Source organism: Mchenga conophoros, linkage group LG2, assembly GCF_057382185.1.
Source record: "Mchenga conophoros isolate Kocher_MC1m ecotype Shallow Benthic linkage group LG2, M_conophoros_male_GT1.1, whole genome shotgun sequence".
NCBI classification, from domain to species: Eukaryota; Metazoa; Chordata; class Actinopteri; order Cichliformes; family Cichlidae; genus Mchenga; species Mchenga conophoros.
In genome coordinates, this window is record NC_140527.1 from 23,551,515 (window position 1) to 23,569,920 (window position 18,406).

General features: G+C 43.7%; 1 protein-coding gene across 1 annotated transcript in view; it reads right to left on the bottom strand.

Annotated features, from left to right (window-relative positions):
- Positions 1 to 18,406, bottom strand: part of tenm1 (teneurin transmembrane protein 1) — a 204,297-nt gene that overhangs the window by 2,317 nt on the left and 183,574 nt on the right. Inside the window, exons 26-37 of the mRNA XM_085289132.1 lie at positions 15,075 to 15,162; positions 13,313 to 13,509; positions 12,087 to 12,400; positions 11,286 to 11,458; positions 9,594 to 9,838; positions 8,602 to 8,895; positions 7,125 to 7,369; positions 6,420 to 6,562; positions 4,536 to 4,747; positions 3,761 to 4,062; positions 2,111 to 2,817; positions 1,292 to 1,434 (exon numbers count right to left, since the gene is read on the bottom strand). Coding sequence (XP_085145258.1) covers positions 1,292 to 1,434; positions 2,111 to 2,817; positions 3,761 to 4,062; positions 4,536 to 4,747; positions 6,420 to 6,562; positions 7,125 to 7,369; positions 8,602 to 8,895; positions 9,594 to 9,838; positions 11,286 to 11,458; positions 12,087 to 12,400; positions 13,313 to 13,509; positions 15,075 to 15,162 — 3,063 coding nt within the window. The remainder of the gene's footprint in view (positions 1 to 1,291; positions 1,435 to 2,110; positions 2,818 to 3,760; positions 4,063 to 4,535; positions 4,748 to 6,419; positions 6,563 to 7,124; positions 7,370 to 8,601; positions 8,896 to 9,593; positions 9,839 to 11,285; positions 11,459 to 12,086; positions 12,401 to 13,312; positions 13,510 to 15,074; positions 15,163 to 18,406) is intronic.

Below are 18,406 nucleotides of genomic sequence, written 5' to 3' on the forward strand. Positions count from 1 at the left end.
TACACAAACATTATGTAGGAGCAGGTCATGGATATTAAAGTACTAATGTAAATAACTGGACATGAATAAGCTGAACTCATAATATAATATAATATAATATAATATAATTCTAAAAAATGTTTTTTAAAGATGTAACACATTTTGGTATCAACATGAAAGAAAAGCAGATATGGAACTTAAAAGTGAGATGAGTAATGAATTAAATAATTAATTAACATTATATTTAGAATCTACCCATAATCAATATAATTTCCTTACTGTTGCCAATACAACCAAAGCCAATATTTTAGTCACAGTTTTGAAGATAAGACCTTTTATCAAAGTTTGACCTTATCTGATCTTGAACAAAAGGTCGGTGATATTTAAAATCCCCCCATATCTTTTCTTATATGACGATATGGTGTCAATAAAAACAACAGCAGTAGGAAACATATGTTGAGAATACCCATCACACCATTATTCTTACAGTTTTAAGAATAATAGTTTCTATCTTATAAGGATTTTCTCATTAAGTTGACCTTGAAGTCCTTGGTGGATGTAAGAAAAATTTTAATGTGTTAGAGCTACGTCCTACGTGTCTCTGACAGGAAGACAAAACGCCCATTTACATCAACCAGCTTAAAACCCACAACATGCGTGTGTTTGGACTGCAGAAGTAAAGACATGCATGAACAGGAAGAACGTGGCCCAGCTTTAAACCCGCAAGGTTTGAACGCACTGCAGGGTGGCTGTGGCCTTACCACGCTGTGCACGCTATAAAACAGACACTGGGACCCTCAAACGCTCGTGCCAAGTTACCTTAACGACAATCAGTCTATGAACTAATTAATAAATCAACTAATCATTTCATTACTCGTACTCATTCTGGAGAATATTCTCATAATAATCAACTCAGTGTTGATTTTCATCCATATAGCCGATTAGGAAGAATCACTAAGGTCATAAAAATGGCAGATAATTAGCAGGTAATTTGAGTTTTCATGCTTCTGCGGAGGACTCTCGGTCTGATCTCACATGAAGACCCAAAGTGTTAAACGAATGAGATAAATGACTAATTATGAAAGTGTTAATCACAAGCACTGACATAGGCTATGTCTCACACAAACACACACACATATATATATATATATATATATATATATGTGTGACATATCTTTATGAAAAATATTGTTTCGCAGTCAGACCCTAGTACATTTGAAAAAATGTTATACATATAGTTTAAATATACAAAGCATTACCACAGGCACACAGTGTTAGATATGAAAGAATCTAGCAGCAGTGTGATGCTCACCTTGCTGGAGTCCCAGTCCTGCATCTTGGTCGGCGCCTTCATCAGTTCGTATGTTTGTTCCATTCTTCCCACCTCAGGCTTTGGGAAACCGGGGACCACGTTATGAAGTTGAAAGCCAAACAGCTGCAGCCAGCTACCGATGTCTGGACAGGAAGAGAGAAAATTGCACGGGAGAAAGTTTAGAATTTAATGTGTATACTGCAAAGCAAACAGACAGTCACGAGGGCAGGGAAAACAACACCTCGTATGGGAAACCACACAATGCATGAGTGCAGCGTGCGGCAGAGACGTGTCTGCTGGTGTGCGCGCGTGTCCCACAAACACACTCCTTGTGTAACAAACAATCCCGCTGCAGGGAAACGTGACAGGCCAAAAGAATGTTCTATTAAGCAGAAGGACAGACGCCCCCGCTGACATCCTGTATTCATCTTCTACTCTCCTATCCCATCTCTTTCCCTCGTTTCAGTTTCTATTTTGTCTCTCGGGGAAACAGTATGTTCTTGACAGGCAGAGGGAAGAAAACAGAACCGGCTGTGTTAAAGAACAATGTGATCAGAGGCATGGCTGTCCTTTCTGTTGCCAGTAAATCCTGTCTGTCACAGCTTCACGTCTCTGACACCCAGCACACCTGTGGTTAGCAATGTGGCCCATTCACTCATTCTTTATGGCAGATGTTTCCCCTGTAGGTGCGCGTGTAGGAGTAGGTGTCACTGAGTGATCTATCTTTCTGTATCACTTAGTTTCTGTCAGTCAGTCAGTGATTTGCTTTTGACTTGGCAGCAGTGTGCGTGAGTGTGTCTGCGCATGTGTGACGCTCACCTGTTGTAAACTGCGTCACCTCCTCCACCCTCCCGACCGGGCAGTTGTTTTTGAACGCGTACAGGTTAAAAGGCTTCGGCTCCTTGCTCAGCTCCCCCCACAGTTCGTGATTCGGTGAAGTCCATCGGCCCGCTAGCGTGTCATAGTCCTGCCTTCCCAGGTGGACGAGTCTCGTGAAAGGATCGTACAAGCCTCCGTGGAAGCCGATGACAAGCTGGAAGTCTGGGTTGGTGTCCTGGTAAACCTCTCCGTAGGGAGTGTAGAGAATCTCTTTGACGAGCCGCCCCTTGCTAGAGAAAACTGCCCTCGGGCTCCCCACGCTGTCGCAGGCTACATAGTACTCCTCTCCGCTGCTCAGCTCCATGGCGATAAGGTGACCCTGGAGGTCATAGTACAGCGACGTGATCAGATTGCTGCTGTGGTTGTACAAGTGGCTGACCCTGGTAGGGTGTGACAGATCGGCATAAAAGAACTGCAGCTGCTCGCCCTGGCTGCTCTTGGTGGCCACGCGGCGGCCCAGTCCGTCGTAGCGGTACCACACGGTGCGCTCGGTCACGCGGTTGAAGACGCGGGTCAGCAGGCCGTTGGAATTGTAGTCGAACAGGTCGTTTGCTCGCTGGCGGAGGAAGCCGTCGTCGTCCACGCCATACTGCAGCTCGCCGAGATGCGTGATGCGGTCCCTCTGGTCGTAGCGCAGCGGCGTGAGCCTGAAAACAAACATCAGACCCTGAGTGATATTTACCGCATGCTGTACACAACTACAACTGTGCATCAGTTTTGTTGACAACTGCTCAAAAAATCATGTTAGTATGCAACAAATGTAACCACAATGTAACCGGGATTCTGGTGCCAAATCTGTGCAAAAGTTTGTCTCAGCCGTTTAATAGTTCACCCGGTCTGTCTGCGCTCAGTCTCATCTGTCGTTCAGGTTCTGTTCTGTGGCCTTTCTGCAAACTCATGAGCAAATGTGAAAAACTGGAGGCAGCGGGGAAGCACCAGCAAGATCTCCGTGCATAACAAAGAAGGTGTTAATGACAACAGATATCCCCGATTAGACAGCGTAACAAAGGTGACATAACAAAGGTTACAGTTGATGGGTTGAGAAACAGTTTCCAGTTCCATAACTATCGTTTAATGTAAACAAAAATTGCCTGCAAGTCTCTCATTGACTCGGTTCTCACCTACAGACATCACATCCTCGAACACCTTTCCTTCAGCGTAAAACAAATCAAAACTGTTATGAGTCATTAAACGGTTAAACAACATCACCGTCACTGTCGACTGTGATAGATCTCCACACCGAGGCAGTTAAATGTAAAGTCAGCACTATCATGCATGCCTCTCACACCCACTCATTCCAACTCCTCCTATCAGACCACTGCTAGAATGTCCCTGCAGCCAGAGCCAATACTGTCAATACTGCTATATGACAATTATTTACACGTGTGTGTTTATAAATAAACAATGTCTTATTTTGCTATTTTATTGGTTTCCTCTGAGAGCCATGCTTAAGATATTTATCCACTGCTTTGCAATGGATAATAAAGATTTCTGAGCTGATCTGAATTATCGATTTATTAATAACAAACAGGCAATTTCTTTTATATTCAATGCTTTCTGTACAGTATATGGGTTTGTGTGCTAACATACCTTGCACTGGTTCCGTGGCTAAGTAGATTAATGTTCCCATTGAGGTCGTAACTATAACGCCACTGAGGCCGCTCGTTGACTGAGGCGCTTTGCAGCTGGCTGTCTGCATCATACTCGTAAGTGTAACGGGTCACATTGCTGTCCACGCCCACTCTGATGTCGCAGGTGGTTGTACGTCCGGACGAGTCGTACTGAATGGTCATCCAGTAGGCGATGGACTTGAGGATTTCATATTGAACCTCCACCACCTGGCCGTAGGAGTTGAATACCTTGGTGTGCTTCATCAGATGGGTGGTGATCACCTAAACACATATTGACTCCATAAGAGTCCATGAAAGTGTCACACCAAACTCATGGGCTAAAAGGTTGCTTGTTTACACATGCAGCACACTCTGGAAACAAAATTGTAACAAATTGGACAAGTTTGATTATTTCACTCTCTTTTGGGTCTGTTTGGATGTTCACAGACACCCATGTGAAATATCTGACTGTTTAGTTACTAGTTACTAGTTACTAGTTGCCTGCCAGTGTTGTCAAGGCTAGATTTGATAGACAAGTAAAACCAGCTGACTGACCGGAAACGAAGTCGACTAAAACGCAGGCCAAAACAATGAGCTGAAAGACGCTGAAAGGCGCCACTGAGCTGAGCTGCAGAGTCAGATTTTATATTCCACAGTCATGTGATTATTTTTTAAAAGCAGAAACAGCTGATTGGTGCAGCTTTAAAACGTCCACATTTCCACTACCGAGTAAGATAACTGGTGTGACTTCCTACCTGGTTGAGGTCGTAGAAGATGACGCTGAACTTGCCAAACTGCTCGACCCGCCCCGACACATCAACATAGCGGTACAGGTCAATGGGCAGAGGGGTCTCATTGATGACGGCCTGCATGCTAGTGACTCGAAAGTTGTTGTAGCTGTAGTCAAATCTGGCGTTGACCAAGCCTTCTTCGCTGAAGCGGAAAATCTGCCGACTTGTCAGGGGACCTACGCAGAGGAACCGGAGCAGATTTACATTAGAACCCCCTTAACAGCGTTTACAGAAATATACAGGGACATGAAGTGTACACACAGCACACATATAGCCCTTACAAGTGGATGTCACACCGCCCGCATAACCCTGCCTAATTAATTCAAATCAAGGCCTAATTCGCCGTCATTAACAGAGACACACACTGCGCAATCCATTCCATCTTAACTATCCCCACACCTCTATGGTATTTCCTGTGGTGACCTTTAATATGGAGAGATAATGAAATCTAAAGACAATAGCCATGATGGGCCAATGTGCTGCTTAATGTCAGAGCATCAACTTTAACAACACCATTCATCACATCTGCTCCGAGCTTCTGCAGCCAGGCCTCTGTTTGGAAAAAAAGGGCCTGCTAATGAAACACCATTACGCTGCTATTTGAGATGACTCTGATTGCAGTTAAAATGACTAAGTGCCTAGCTTTGGAGACTGTAGAGAGCTGGATCAGTGTTACATCTTTCTATTTTTATTTTCTGTGGAATGTTGATTCTAAACCTTCGCTAATGGGAAAATGGCAGAAGTACTGAGAGCGAGGTGGAGGCTTTTCTGCAGCCCTGGGGAACTTGCAGTCTGTTCATCTCGCTCTTCTAGCTGTCATTTCCCCCCAGCTGTCATCGTTCCCCCTTCTCCCTTTCTGTTCCTTTTCCCTTCCCTCGCCCACCACTCTATATCCCCATCTTTCTTTTTCCGGTGCCACACTTTTCCTTGTCTCCTCTCAAGGGACAATTACCACTATCTCTCCTCTCTCCAAGGCTCCGTTTGTTCTGCTGAAATGAGATCAGTTAAAGGAAGGTGAGAGTCTATTCACAGTGAGGGCAAAGCGATAAACACACACACACACAGCTGCGCCGCGCAGATTAGTGACAACTGATGGTGGCGAGCCAATCACAAAGCTATGGGAAGTGAACCGGCAGCAGAGATGAGAGCACTTTCCATGACCCTGGACCGACTATGGAACTTAAGGGGACTGCTCAACTGTATTAACAATGGCTGTATCCTAACATGCTATATCTGCAGCTGCAGCGATGGCGTGCCATCGTCGATAGCGCCGCCTTTTAGAAAACGTCTTGTCTCACTCATTTTCTCCTTCAGCACTGAAAGTATTGTTTAGTTGTATTAAGTTCAGCTATGGTTTTTTGATTTCCTGCCTCCTCTATGAGAGCGAATATGAACCCAGCAAAGTGCTACTTTTAGTGTTCAGGCATGCAACAACAAATGCAGTATGTCCACACCTAGCTCACCGCATATAATTTTGCATTCAAACATTCATTTGTTTGCTTTGATCAGGAAGCCTTTTTGCGGAGGTGGGGAAGAGACGACGTGGGTAAGAGCCCGGGGGGTGGTCTTGAATTTACAGCTGTGGTAGACCACAGTCTATTCCACTTGAACATGCCTTGCCCTACTGAAACTTCTAACTGTGGCTGCATCAGTCACAGATGAAATAGCACGACGTCTGACTCAAAGCCAGACTACTGAATTTGACATCACTCCTCAAATCTGGCACGCCGTGCACAATCACTTATATAGACTTTAAAATTTTGCTCACAGGATTGATTTATGATCCTTTTGCACGTTGTGAATATCTAAAATGTGCTTCTGTTGGCTGCTTTGAGCACATGTACGTACCTGTCTGCCTGTATCGTATGGAGCTTATGAAGCCATTGTGGGTGAGATGAATGGTCTTGACTGTTCCAGAGGCCTCGTCATAAGTGAAGGTCACCAGGGTGGAGTCATAAACCACCTCCGAGAGGCGAGCCGCAGCTGTATACCTGACGGGGGAAAGAAACACATTTTTGAATAGATGATCGATAAGTAAGTTATGTTAAAATAAAAGTACCTTCTTTTTAAAGCACACTGCATTTAATCTTCAATGTAAGTAAACATGCTATGCCACATTAATAATACACGGATCCCTTTGGGTCGCTAAGTTGCACCATCCTTCAACATTTCATCAGAAGCAGACCAGCTGCTGCGGCACTTACAGCCTTTCAAATCTTGAAAATGGGACCATTTATTACAGTATCCTCATCCAGGCAACGAGTATTAAAAATGTTAAATGCCAGAACGCTGCCTGAATCAGTCCTCCGACTTTCATCAAAATCAGATCAGTTTGTCTGACAAAGTGCGACGATAAAAAAAGGTGTGACCTTTAATCGGTCCAATCGGTGTGATTTCGCAAGGATGGATGGATGTGTGGCGTGCATTCAAGTGTCCGCTAGAGTTGGCGTAATTGGGCTTTTAAATTTTAAGATTGCGCTTTAATTATATCACCTTCATCAAGACGATCAGTGTTATGTCTTTGTACGGAGCTAAAACAGCGATGTGCCACACCTGTAGATGACTCTGCGCCCAGTTCCCAAGTACTGAGTCCTCATCAGGCGCCCGTCCAGGGTGTAGTCCTGGATGAAGGAGGCTTGGCTGTCGGGCGGGGCGTATATGTTCCTGTAGTAGCCGATGGACAGCAGCGACTGCAGGGTGTGCTTCACCATGCTGGGCATGGTCACCGCGACCAGACGATCCGTTTGGTCGTATTCAAAGACGTAGCGCCGCTGGCTGTGCAGGAGCAGCATGATGGACTGTAAGAACACACAGAGATATTCACAGACAGTTCGAACACACTGCATCTCTGTGGTTTCACGGCTTTCTCGTTTTCTGTCTTTTGCACTCTCTCTTTTTAAATTCCAATGTCACTGGGTTAAAACTTTCTCCTCAATAAATAAAAAAAATCGGCTCTTCAAAAGCAACCTTGGTTTTAGTTTGAGACCGCTTCAGTTATTCACTGAAAGCTATTTAATTATCAGACGTACGTGTCGAAAAAACAAAACGAGAAAAAAGAAAAACCATAATTGGTTTTCAGACAGCAGCGTTTTTGTTTACCGCTGCTCCCCCCCCCTTAAAAATCTGCGTAGCTATTCACACAGTTTCAGCTGCACTAAAACAATGTTCTCTTTAATGTCTTTATTCAACTGTAAGGTATGATATTAATGTGTTAATAATACATGTAGGTGGTATTAATTTCTAGATGGTTCTGTAATATAAGCTCATTTTCACTCTAATTTTGTCTTAGACCAAAATCCTTGACACTAAATATATTTCAGACTGAATATCATGTCATTAAATATTTCAATTAATTTCAAGAGCGGAAATTATACCTTCTGGTAGCTCTCAGCTTAGTCACACACACTGTTTGAGTTTCTTTGACTAGAAAAATTCCTTATAGCGAATATAACTTCTAAACATCTGCCAGAAGACGACGAGTGTTTACTGCAAAGACTTTACTGCTGTTTTCTTTTGAGAAAATCTATTTGCCGAACCTTGAAACATGCTGGAGTTATGCAATCGATCAGAAAGAACACACTGTCTGCCTTTACATCTCTCAACTGTGCGCGCTGTTGCAGTCGTGAAGACACAAGGCCAAGTTTAAAAGGTCTGCCCAACCATTAAACTTATGGCAGATCTAATATTCGCTCTGCAAACTGATGTTCATAGCCTAAATGGAAAGCCCCTCAAACTGAGGGAAACACATTAAAAAGATACTTGGTAATATAGCACCTGTTACTGATTTTAATATGCTTTCACTTCTTTACTTTCGTTTCCCACAACTGAGACGCTTTTTTTTGGTTTGCCTTTAATCTCAGCGCCGGTTTCGGAGAGCTGCACCAAGAAGGAAACGTAAGTGGAGAAGATGTGTTAGATTTCTGCAAGCAGCAAAGGCAAGAAGAAAACGGCGACAGGAGCCCTGAAAACAAATCTCAGCAGGACCTCATCACAAGCTGTCTGTCACGTTCGCTTCAAACTTTCTACTCACTCTGTCTGCGTACGTGTAGCTCCAGATCTTGCCGTTGACCCAGGCTCTGGACGTCACCCTGTCGCTCTCGTACTCCAGCTGCTCGGACCATTCTCCGCGGTGGATGGCTGAAAGCAGTCCTCCACCTGAATAACTGATGTTTACTTCAGTGTATTTGCTGCTGGGTGACCACACGACAGGCCGGCCCAGCTGGTCATACTGAATGTGGAGGGTGAACTTCCTGTGGTCATCGTATATCTTCCCAACTCTGGTGCTTTGATCAAAGTCTATGGACAGCAGGTTCCTGTTATGTGCCTGGAAAGCAAAGCAGTAAAATGTCAGCTAGTGACAAGAACACAAACAGAAGCTTTTTTTTAACAGCATTAAAATCATCATAAATGGTGATTGAAGCCGCAGACATGCATATATATGAATGAAGTGGCATGTCTGAGAGCAGCAAAGATTTCATTAGTCCAGATGAATTAATTGTGACATTTCCAGCAAACCCTGGTCTGCATTTATAAACAATAAGCTGCCTGGCGAACAAGTGAGAGAACCGTTTCCCGGGGAATGCTAATTAATTGCTGCACGTAACATAAATGCCCTTTTCTCAGGAAATCTCCTGTTTGTGCTTTCATCACCACTGCAGAGGTGTTGCAGCCTGTGCGTGTGGAAAGTACAGCTAACAGGTTACGAGTCATTTGACCTATTATCACCTCCGCTGACATCATCAATCGCTCAAAATCTACCGGATTGCACAACTCTTAGCACTTAAAAGTGACACTTTTTGTCCCCCTGGTTAATGTCAAATTGCACAGCTTAACCCTGCGTACTCCTAAAATGTTGCCGGGCTGCTTATTTGATCCATTCATATGGGATTCTGGGATATTCGGCTAGTTGCGTGCATCCTCTTGTTAATTCCCAATGCCTTTGTGCAGCACTGATGCCGCAGGATTGTGTTTTATATATTATCACAGTTGGCGTAATAACAGGCTGATGATTTAGTGTTTTACCCTGAGCCTGCGTTCGTAAGTGCTGTAGTTAGTCTTGCTCTGCTCCTTCCTCTGCCTCCACTCTATCAGGCTCGGGGCGTGGTCTCCAGGCAAGCTGATGTTGCAGCGGCTGGCCGTGGGACTGACTCCACCCCCGACGCCCCCCGGGAGGAGGGGCTCGGTGCTTAGCGACAGCTCCATTCCGCTGGCCAGCGTCACCAGAAATGACCCGTCGGCGCTGACTCTGTACGAGCTCTGAGAGTGATCTGGAGTGGGAAAGTGCAAGCGTAAGTGTGAATTGTGGGGATGTGGAAGGGGGGGAGGGTGGGTGTCGAGGGTCGACCGTTTGTCGTGGGTGGGTCAGACACACACACAAAAAAACCACAAGTGCACAGAGATGCAAATATGCAACAACAGATGAGAAAAAAGAAGTGTGAAGAAAACATCAGTCATTGTGTGTCAAAAAGAAGAAAAAAAATCAGCCTTGAGAGGAAATCTGTGAGAAGCGGGCTGCATGAATGCGATGTCTGGCTCTTTGTGTGTGCGTTTTATTTGAATTAATTGCTTCAATCACTGTGCTGAGTGTTTTTTTTAAAGCTCTCTGCAACATTAGCATTGTACTGCATCAGCTATTACATCTTTAGAAAGGAGGAACGCAGGAGACAGATAATGAGAGAGTGAGAGAGAGAGGGGGGGCAATGAAAGGAGAAAGAGAGGACAGAGAGAGAAAGAAGGAGAGGAAGGTGGGGTATAGCAGCTTTTCACACATTGCAAAGCATTCTGAGAAACTGCTCTTTCATTTCTGCCCTGCTCAGAGTCAGGCTTCCACACACTTTCACACATGCCAAGATGGCTTTGTCTCATGTTTAAAACACAATTACTACAAAAATTTAGAAAAAGAGGGGTGAAAATAACCATAAAACTATATTTTAACCATAAAACTTAACGCGGCTAATAAACCGGATAGTAACTTCTATTCCCTCCGCCGCCGTAAAAAAACCTATTCTGTACATATGGTTATTGTTGCCTCAGAGGCAGGCGAGGACACGGTGAAATTGTGGGCGGCGGAGAAAGAGGTGGTGCTCGAAAAATAGTGGGTCATTTCAACTTTTTTCCCTGGCAGCTCTGTCACACTGTAGCGTGGCGTACATGCATGTGTTTGTGCGCGCGTGTGTGACTGAGCGCGTGCGAGTTGGCGCAGATTTTCCCTCCCTGCAGTCCTGTCAGTGTGACAACTGCAAGAAAGCAATTAAAGGGATGACATGAGAAGAAACTGCTCCCATGAGTGGCTTCTTCACTCCACTCTCATTTTCTCCTCTTCTCATCTCTGCCCTCTTTTCCATTTTTTTTTCTGCTTTGCCCCAGCAGTTGTTAAGGCATTTCACGAGTCAGTCAAATGTAGCATGTTTTGTGTAAATAAACAGCATTTTTTCTCCCCCCCGCTGCCCATTCGTCCGGTTATGTAAAGAGGTCGCATCAGATCTGTATGTGAAACTATTTATAAAAGCGGATAAATGCTTACTTAAAGCTGTGAATCTCCAGCGATGAAGAATGAGAGAAACGCAGGTCAGAGTTTCTGACTTAAACCAGAATAACAGCCACGTTTTCACATGACTCATAAATAGCCTTGTGGCTAGTTGCTGGTTATAGAAGCTGAGGGTAGATGCAAGAAATTTAAAAGGCAAAAGCGCAGAACTCATTGTGATGCTGCACCTTGTCTGAACATGTAAATGGTGTCGCTGGCAGACAAGTTTGTGCTGGTGACAAAGTTCTCACGGTTGGACGCTTCAACCTCCACCCGAGACCAGCGCTCCAGGTTGCCATGGAAACCGCTCACCTCCGCCGTCGGTAAGGTGATGTTGGTCACTCGACCCTCGCTGTTGTACCTTGGAGAATAAACACAAAGGCAATAAGCAAACAAATGCACAAACACGCGCAGAAATCCATCGCTCGCAGGCAAATGACAACAACCAAGCCCGCAAAAAGCACGCAGGCACACATATGCATGCTCCCGTGCGCTAGCATGAGCTCGCAGTGAGTGTCAACTATGATTTATATGTGTAATTATCCAGCTGTGGAATCTGAGACAGAGACCGACTAGGCAGTGGTGAATAATTCAGACAGATGTGTTTTTCTGCCTGTACTATATGTGCAATACTAAACACGCATGTGTTCAAAGAGTTGCAGCAGACGTCCTTCAGCTAATCAGTCACTTTAAGCAAAGACTAAAAAGAAGAAAGAAAAAAACAGTCACACCGCCCAATCCCACCCCAGGCCTTCTCCAGCTTTGTTGATGCAGAAGTGACCACCAGATGGCACTCATATTTCATACCCCTAACGTAAACCTTGTCATATGAATACACATTCATTGCAATGCAGTGTTAGCTCAAACATTCAGAGTCAAGCAACAAAGCGAGAACAGGAAGGAAGGAAGGAGAAGAGAGAAAGAGCGGGGACAGACAGAAAGAAGATCGCAATAAGCAGATAAGCTTTATAAATAAACCACAAACTCACTCATACACAGTGGTCCAACTGTTCTCATCACTTTTGGTTGCTAGGAGACCTGTGTTGCCATGGTAAGTGATGTGGGCGATGTCGTGGCCTTGGGCGGACACCTTCCTCAGCGTGCCACTGTTGCTAAGGGACAGCCAGTACACCTGTCCGCCAGGTAGAGCCAGCCAGAGAGGCACTCCGTGAGCATCCCTCCTCACCTGGAGGCTGCGGCCGTCGCGGCTCATCACACCCGACAACTGGCCGTCTGTGCCGTAAGAGAAGTTGTACAGGTAGTGACCTGTGATCAGGTGTTTGGTGTACAGGTGGGAACCATTCTATCAGAGGGAGAGAGAGACACTGTTGAGGATTCAGCTTCTGCAAATGACAAAACCTGTAAATTTAGAAACTATTAGGTACTCTGTACTCTCAGACTAGTGATTTGCAGGTACACACACATTAACCATAACTACTGTAAATTATGGGGTTTATTTCTTTAAATTATATATTTAAAGATGAAGAAACATGTTCATTTTAGAGCTTAGAATATGTAATATGTAACTGTTGTCTGTATGAAATTTTAAAATAATTTTTTGAAATAAGAGTTTCATTTTCTCAGGCAGAATGAACCGTTTTGTTTATTAAATGATCAGAAATAACAGGAAAGGCCAGATTTCTGCAACATAAGGCAATAGGCTCACTATCTTGTGTGCATCTATCATGCTTACTGTCGTGCTTAGTCACCCACAAAAGCCCACTCTGAGCCAGTAAACACCCTGATTGGATTAGGCTAACCTAGCTGACATTATTTGATCATTCAATCATTCAAAGCTATTAGAACGAGACTTGGAAGTGAGGAATATTATTTTTGTGAAATGCAATCCAAAATCATCCCAAGTTATTAAAGTTTAGCCAGTTTACCGCATTTATTCTTTATTTTTCTCTAAATGGGTCATATTAGAAAGCTAATGCTAGCTTTGTTAGCTGGTTCAGTTATCTACCTTCCTAACAGGCCCAACTAGCAGTTACTGTGTGTCAATAATTAATAACTAATTATCTCAGACTAATTTGTGTGTACAAATGAGCTTGCGTGGCTTAATCCGTTTTAATTTAGCAATGTGCAAATCCAAGTAAACACTTGAGTTAGTCAGTCTGTTAAATTTGCTAATAAATTATGAATTAAAAAGACAATTCGCTGGTATCCAAATATTTTACATGCAAATACACACATTAGGCATTGTGATAAGAACCTGGCTAAAGAGATAGAGCTCCTGGTCCAGAGGTGAGCTGATTTCCACCAGTCCGGCTGGGCTGGGCTGGGGCTGGTTGGGGCTTACAGCTCTGATCCGGATATTGCCCAGATCAGCAATATACAGGGTGCCATTGGGAGCCACTGCCAGAGAGGACGGGGCTTTGAGACGAGCATCACGGGCGTAGCCTCCGTCTCCTGATAGGAAAAACGGGAACTTGTCATTTCGGTAAGGACAGGAAAAGCTCTTTATCAACAAAATAGCATAATTCAAAGCAGCATCAGTTCTAACCACACTGAGAAATACAATTCGTTCTCCAGCGAAAGCGAGAAGTCACAACCAGTCCACACGCAGGTTGGCAAAATACGAGGATCCCATGGTGCCGCTTAAACGGTTATCAGTTTGGCTCAGGACGTGGACCTATTGGGATATGGTAACTTCCCAGTGGAGTGGATATGACCACCTTGATAGTGACCTCGGTCTTATCAGACGGTGGTAGTAGGCGACTGAATGCATCCAGATGTCTTTGGTTGCACAGCAGGATAACAGCTGGGTGAAGCCCTTTAGATGCTGTCAGCAGTAGGCCTGGGGCCTCTGATGGGTCTGTGCAGACAGCAGGGTGGCAGTTTATCTCGCGACAGTATGCGCATTATGTGTGTATGCTTTTGTGGGCGACCGCGCACGGGCTCGCATCCGTTAGTATCGGCGGGTGTGCGCTCGCATACGTGTCCGCGTTCAAAGACACTGTGTGAGTGTTTACGGCGAAGGGATGGAAACGGAAAGCCTCTGAAGAGAGTAATCATCTGTTAACAGCGAGACATGATTGAAAATATGCAAAGTACAACTCAAGGAATAGGGATGGTTACAGCCCATTGGCTTGTGGCATGGGAGAGACACTTCCCTCCATTTTGAATAGAAAAGAGACTGATTTTTATGAGCAGAATTAAATGATAAAATCACATCCGCTGACACTTACAATGAAAGCACGGCCTAACTGTCAAAAGAACATCTGCTTATTTGTTGGGTCCTTTTCCTCTTCCTTTTATTGCATTTCAGGTGCCCAACCATGATACAGCAACCAGTTAAAACATTCGGCGTGTGGAAGTGAGCATTTTCTTTCACCAGCTGTAATTTGAATGGATTTGAAAGGTTTCTCCTGAGCTGGTTGCTACTGAATTTAGCTGGAGGTCTCCACAAAGAAGAAGCCTTCCTATAAATACAAATATAAATACATCGACCCACACACACACAAGCATCCACTTTCTGTTTAGCCAACACACAAACGCTCACAGTCAAGTCGTTCTCTTAATTCTCCAGCCTGATGTTGTAGGCGGTCTTTTCTTTCCTGGGTATTGTCATCATTTATATAAAAGTCATTGTCATATTTTTTATTGTTTTTCAAGGAGAGTCGAAGCGGCTCTTCCTAGACACTAAGATTCCAGCTGACTTTAATAAGTCGGGGAGGGAAAGTGCTAATCAAATTATTGTCCAGCAGGGACGCACGGGGCAGCCAGATTTACCCACTCAATATCAAGATATACAGACTAAATCAAATCCTCCGAGCTTCACAATGCTCCAGTTTTTGTTTCCTCTAAAACTACTTCTGAAGCAGGCCGAATATGATGCCACCAGAATTAATTCTCAAATGCTTTTGCATGTGTTGTAGCGCTCTAATCCTATTAAGCATAATCTAATACGTTCACATTACTTAATCCTGCACTCCTCACATAACAAGTGTGCGTATGTGTGCCTGGTGACCCACCAGAGAAGCAGTCGCAGTTGGGGTCTATCTTGCAATCGCAGTCCGTGGGGGCTCCGGAGATAATCGATATCTCGCCGTTGGTTGACACCTGTGGAGTTTTCAAAAAGCGACATGTCACAACGTGCTGCAGGAGGCCACTGTTAAACAGAAGGTAATGTTCCACAACAGCCTTTGTAATGTCTCGTCTCTCTGGCAAATAAGATAATGATGGCATTTCATATAAAAACCTGCGCTGAGTTACAATATCACTTTGCGTGTATCCGCTGTTCCTTTAGCCAAAAACATCACCGATGATATCTTTGGTGCCTCTCCGTGAAGTTTAGACAAACAAAGGCATTATGCATCTTCGATGTATGACACTATTCCCTTGCTGACTGATTGACAGATCTTTGGAACATTAAGTCTCGCTCTCCAAACAAATTAAGCTGATTGTCCTGATGGGGAGGCGAGCTGCAAATGGAGGTGAAAACTGTTGCAACAACAGCTTGATTTTGATTAATCTTGGGAGGCCGATGCTGCTTAACTAGCCCGAGAGGACCGTGCATTGTTGGAAGATAATTGTCAAAGATGATATGTTTGATGAAGACTTGCTTTTATCAACTTTATGATTCCACGGGGAAAGTTTATCTGAGGTGTTTATTATAAAGCCGTTCCCTACTGCAGCTCGTTTGTTTGCATTGCCAAACCCAGAAAACCCCATGTTTCCAGTGTCTGGGAAAAAAAACAAGTAAATAAGCACAATTCCCACAAAACTACTTTCCAAAATCTCCATTCATCCATCATCTGAGAGTAGAGAAAACCTTACTCCTAATTTTAGGTTAGAAGCAGAATTTCATCACCTTGACCTATAAAATACTCGAATCTAAGGTTTTACGGATCAGGACATAATAAAAGCAGGTAGATACAACCACAATAACAACACAATATATTATGTCAGTGTTAATTTAAGCCAAATTTAGAAGCAGTGAGTGAGGAAACAGTACACGTTTACGCACAGCTTCAATAAGAATTAGAGGGTAAGTAGCAGCCATGTGCTGCTAATCAAATTCACTTTGTTCATTTATCATCAGCAAGTGTGAGCACCTCTATGAAAGCAGAAGCTTTGGCAGTTTGCTGGTCTGGAGGAAGAACAACCCGTTGTTTCCCATCAATCAGATAGAAAGAGTCACAAAGGGAAAACATTCAAGACAGCTGCTAAACTTCACAAGAGTGGAAGTCCCAGCAAATTCGCCCTAAGGTCAGTCTATGCATTGCTCAGAGAAACCATAAAAACACTCAAAATCTACATCTTAGAGTCCACAGACCTAAATCAGCAAGCTAAATGTTAAAGTTCATGACAGCACAATTAGAAATAGACTGAAAAAGTATGGAAGGATGTCAGGGGAGACCCTCTTCTCTCTAAAAATAAGATGGCAGCATGATTCATATTTGAAAAGCTGCATCTGAACGAACCGCAAGACAAAACAATGTCCTTTGGACAATAAAGAACAAATTGGAGCTGTTTGTCCACGATGCACAGCGCAAATTTAGCAAAAACCAAACTCAACATATAAGCACAAACACCTCATATCAACCGTCAAGCACGGTGGTGGAGGGGTGATGATTTGAGCTTGTCTTGCACCTTGCAATCGTTGAGCCCAAAGTAGAGTGCCAACGTATTCTAGAAGCCATCTGTCTGACACCTAAAGCCTGGCAGTAATTGGGTAAAGCATCAGAACGATGATCAAAAGCACAACAGAAACACTGACAAAGAAAAGAACCAAAGCGTTGCCTTGGCCCAGTCAAAGTCTACACCTCAAACTGACTGAAATGCTGTGGCAGGCTCTGAAGAGAGCTGTGCAGAAACGAACCACAAACCTCAATGAACTGAAGCGACGCTGTAAAGACGCGAGAGCCAAAATTCCTCCACAACGAAGCGAGAGACTGATAAGGTCGTCGAGAAAACAGTTAATTCCATTTATTACTGCCACAGGCGGTTTTACAGGGTACTGAATCACGCGGTGTGTTTAGGTTTTTCACACAATGCTTCTGCATTTTGACTTTCGGTAAACAAACAGTGACATGGTGAAACAGATCATGTGCTGTTCTTCATCTCAGCCTTCTCAGAACAAGATTATGTTTTATCTCGTGCTTATTATGTTCTGAAACGTAAGGTGTAATTCGTTTCGCCATGCAAACTGTTCTACTCACACAGGGAAAAAACAGCTTGTTTCCTCTTCACAGTACAACAAATGCTTCATCTTTAAACATGTCCAAAATAAACAGAAAATAAAAAGTTGTTGCAAATTGCCCTTAATTTAAAGCAGATAAAGACGGGCACAACGGAGCAAATGTGGCATGTAATGAGTTTGATTTTAATGCTCCAGTGTGATATAACGAATAACACAGCAACTTATGCAAAATAAAAATTTTAAAAAGCACATATTGGTTATGCATGTGTGGTCCTTGATGTCCTGGCCAAATGTTCTGAGTCTATGTGATGGGAAGACGTGCCTGGACCATGAGCGCAGACCGCAGGCGGTGCCAAGTCATCGCCTAAATACTTAGTATGAAGGCCAAGGCACGTTCACATTTAATAGAGCTTATTACACTAAAAAAAGACTTGCTGGCTAAACAGTACAAGCTGGTGCGAACCATTGAAAGTGAAACCGAGCACTTAATTCACGCATCATTTTTAAAATCAGCTTAAAACATCATGTCAGGTGTATCTGTGTGCAGCGAACTTACCTGAAGTGTTCTGTATTTCATTTCTCCTGCATCACATTGTATTTGCCTGGCTGTTCTTTGTTTCTTAATGCACTGATTGATTGCACATCACAAACTGCTGAGATAATCCCAACTCGTCATCACACACATCTAAACAAATGATCATTAATTTTACTTTACGGCTCGTTGTTACAAAGCGGTGTCATTCACTGTCAGTCTGGCACCTGTTGCTGAATAAGTGTGGAAACCTTAACAAACATGGATGGATCCATTCCTGTCTGAGTCCAACTGAGACGCTTGATAAATAGGAGCCTAAAAATGCCAAACATAAAATAGGTGTGACAAACGCAGTTTAAAAAAAGAAAAAAAAAAAAGGTCTTTTCATTGCCCATTGCAACATGGCTGGTCGGTACCCAATAAAAAGGCATTTGAGGTATTATATGTTCCTGTCTGCCTCCACATGGACCCAGCGTGTTGCTGCACACCACAAAGGTGCTATTGATTGAGTCCAGCAGGCACTACCTTTGTGCTGTTGGTTCCAAAATGCTGCAGTGCTGTGACAACATGCTGCTACCTAATGGAGCAAATGGACAGAAAAAAGTAATATACTATATATACTTCTTTTT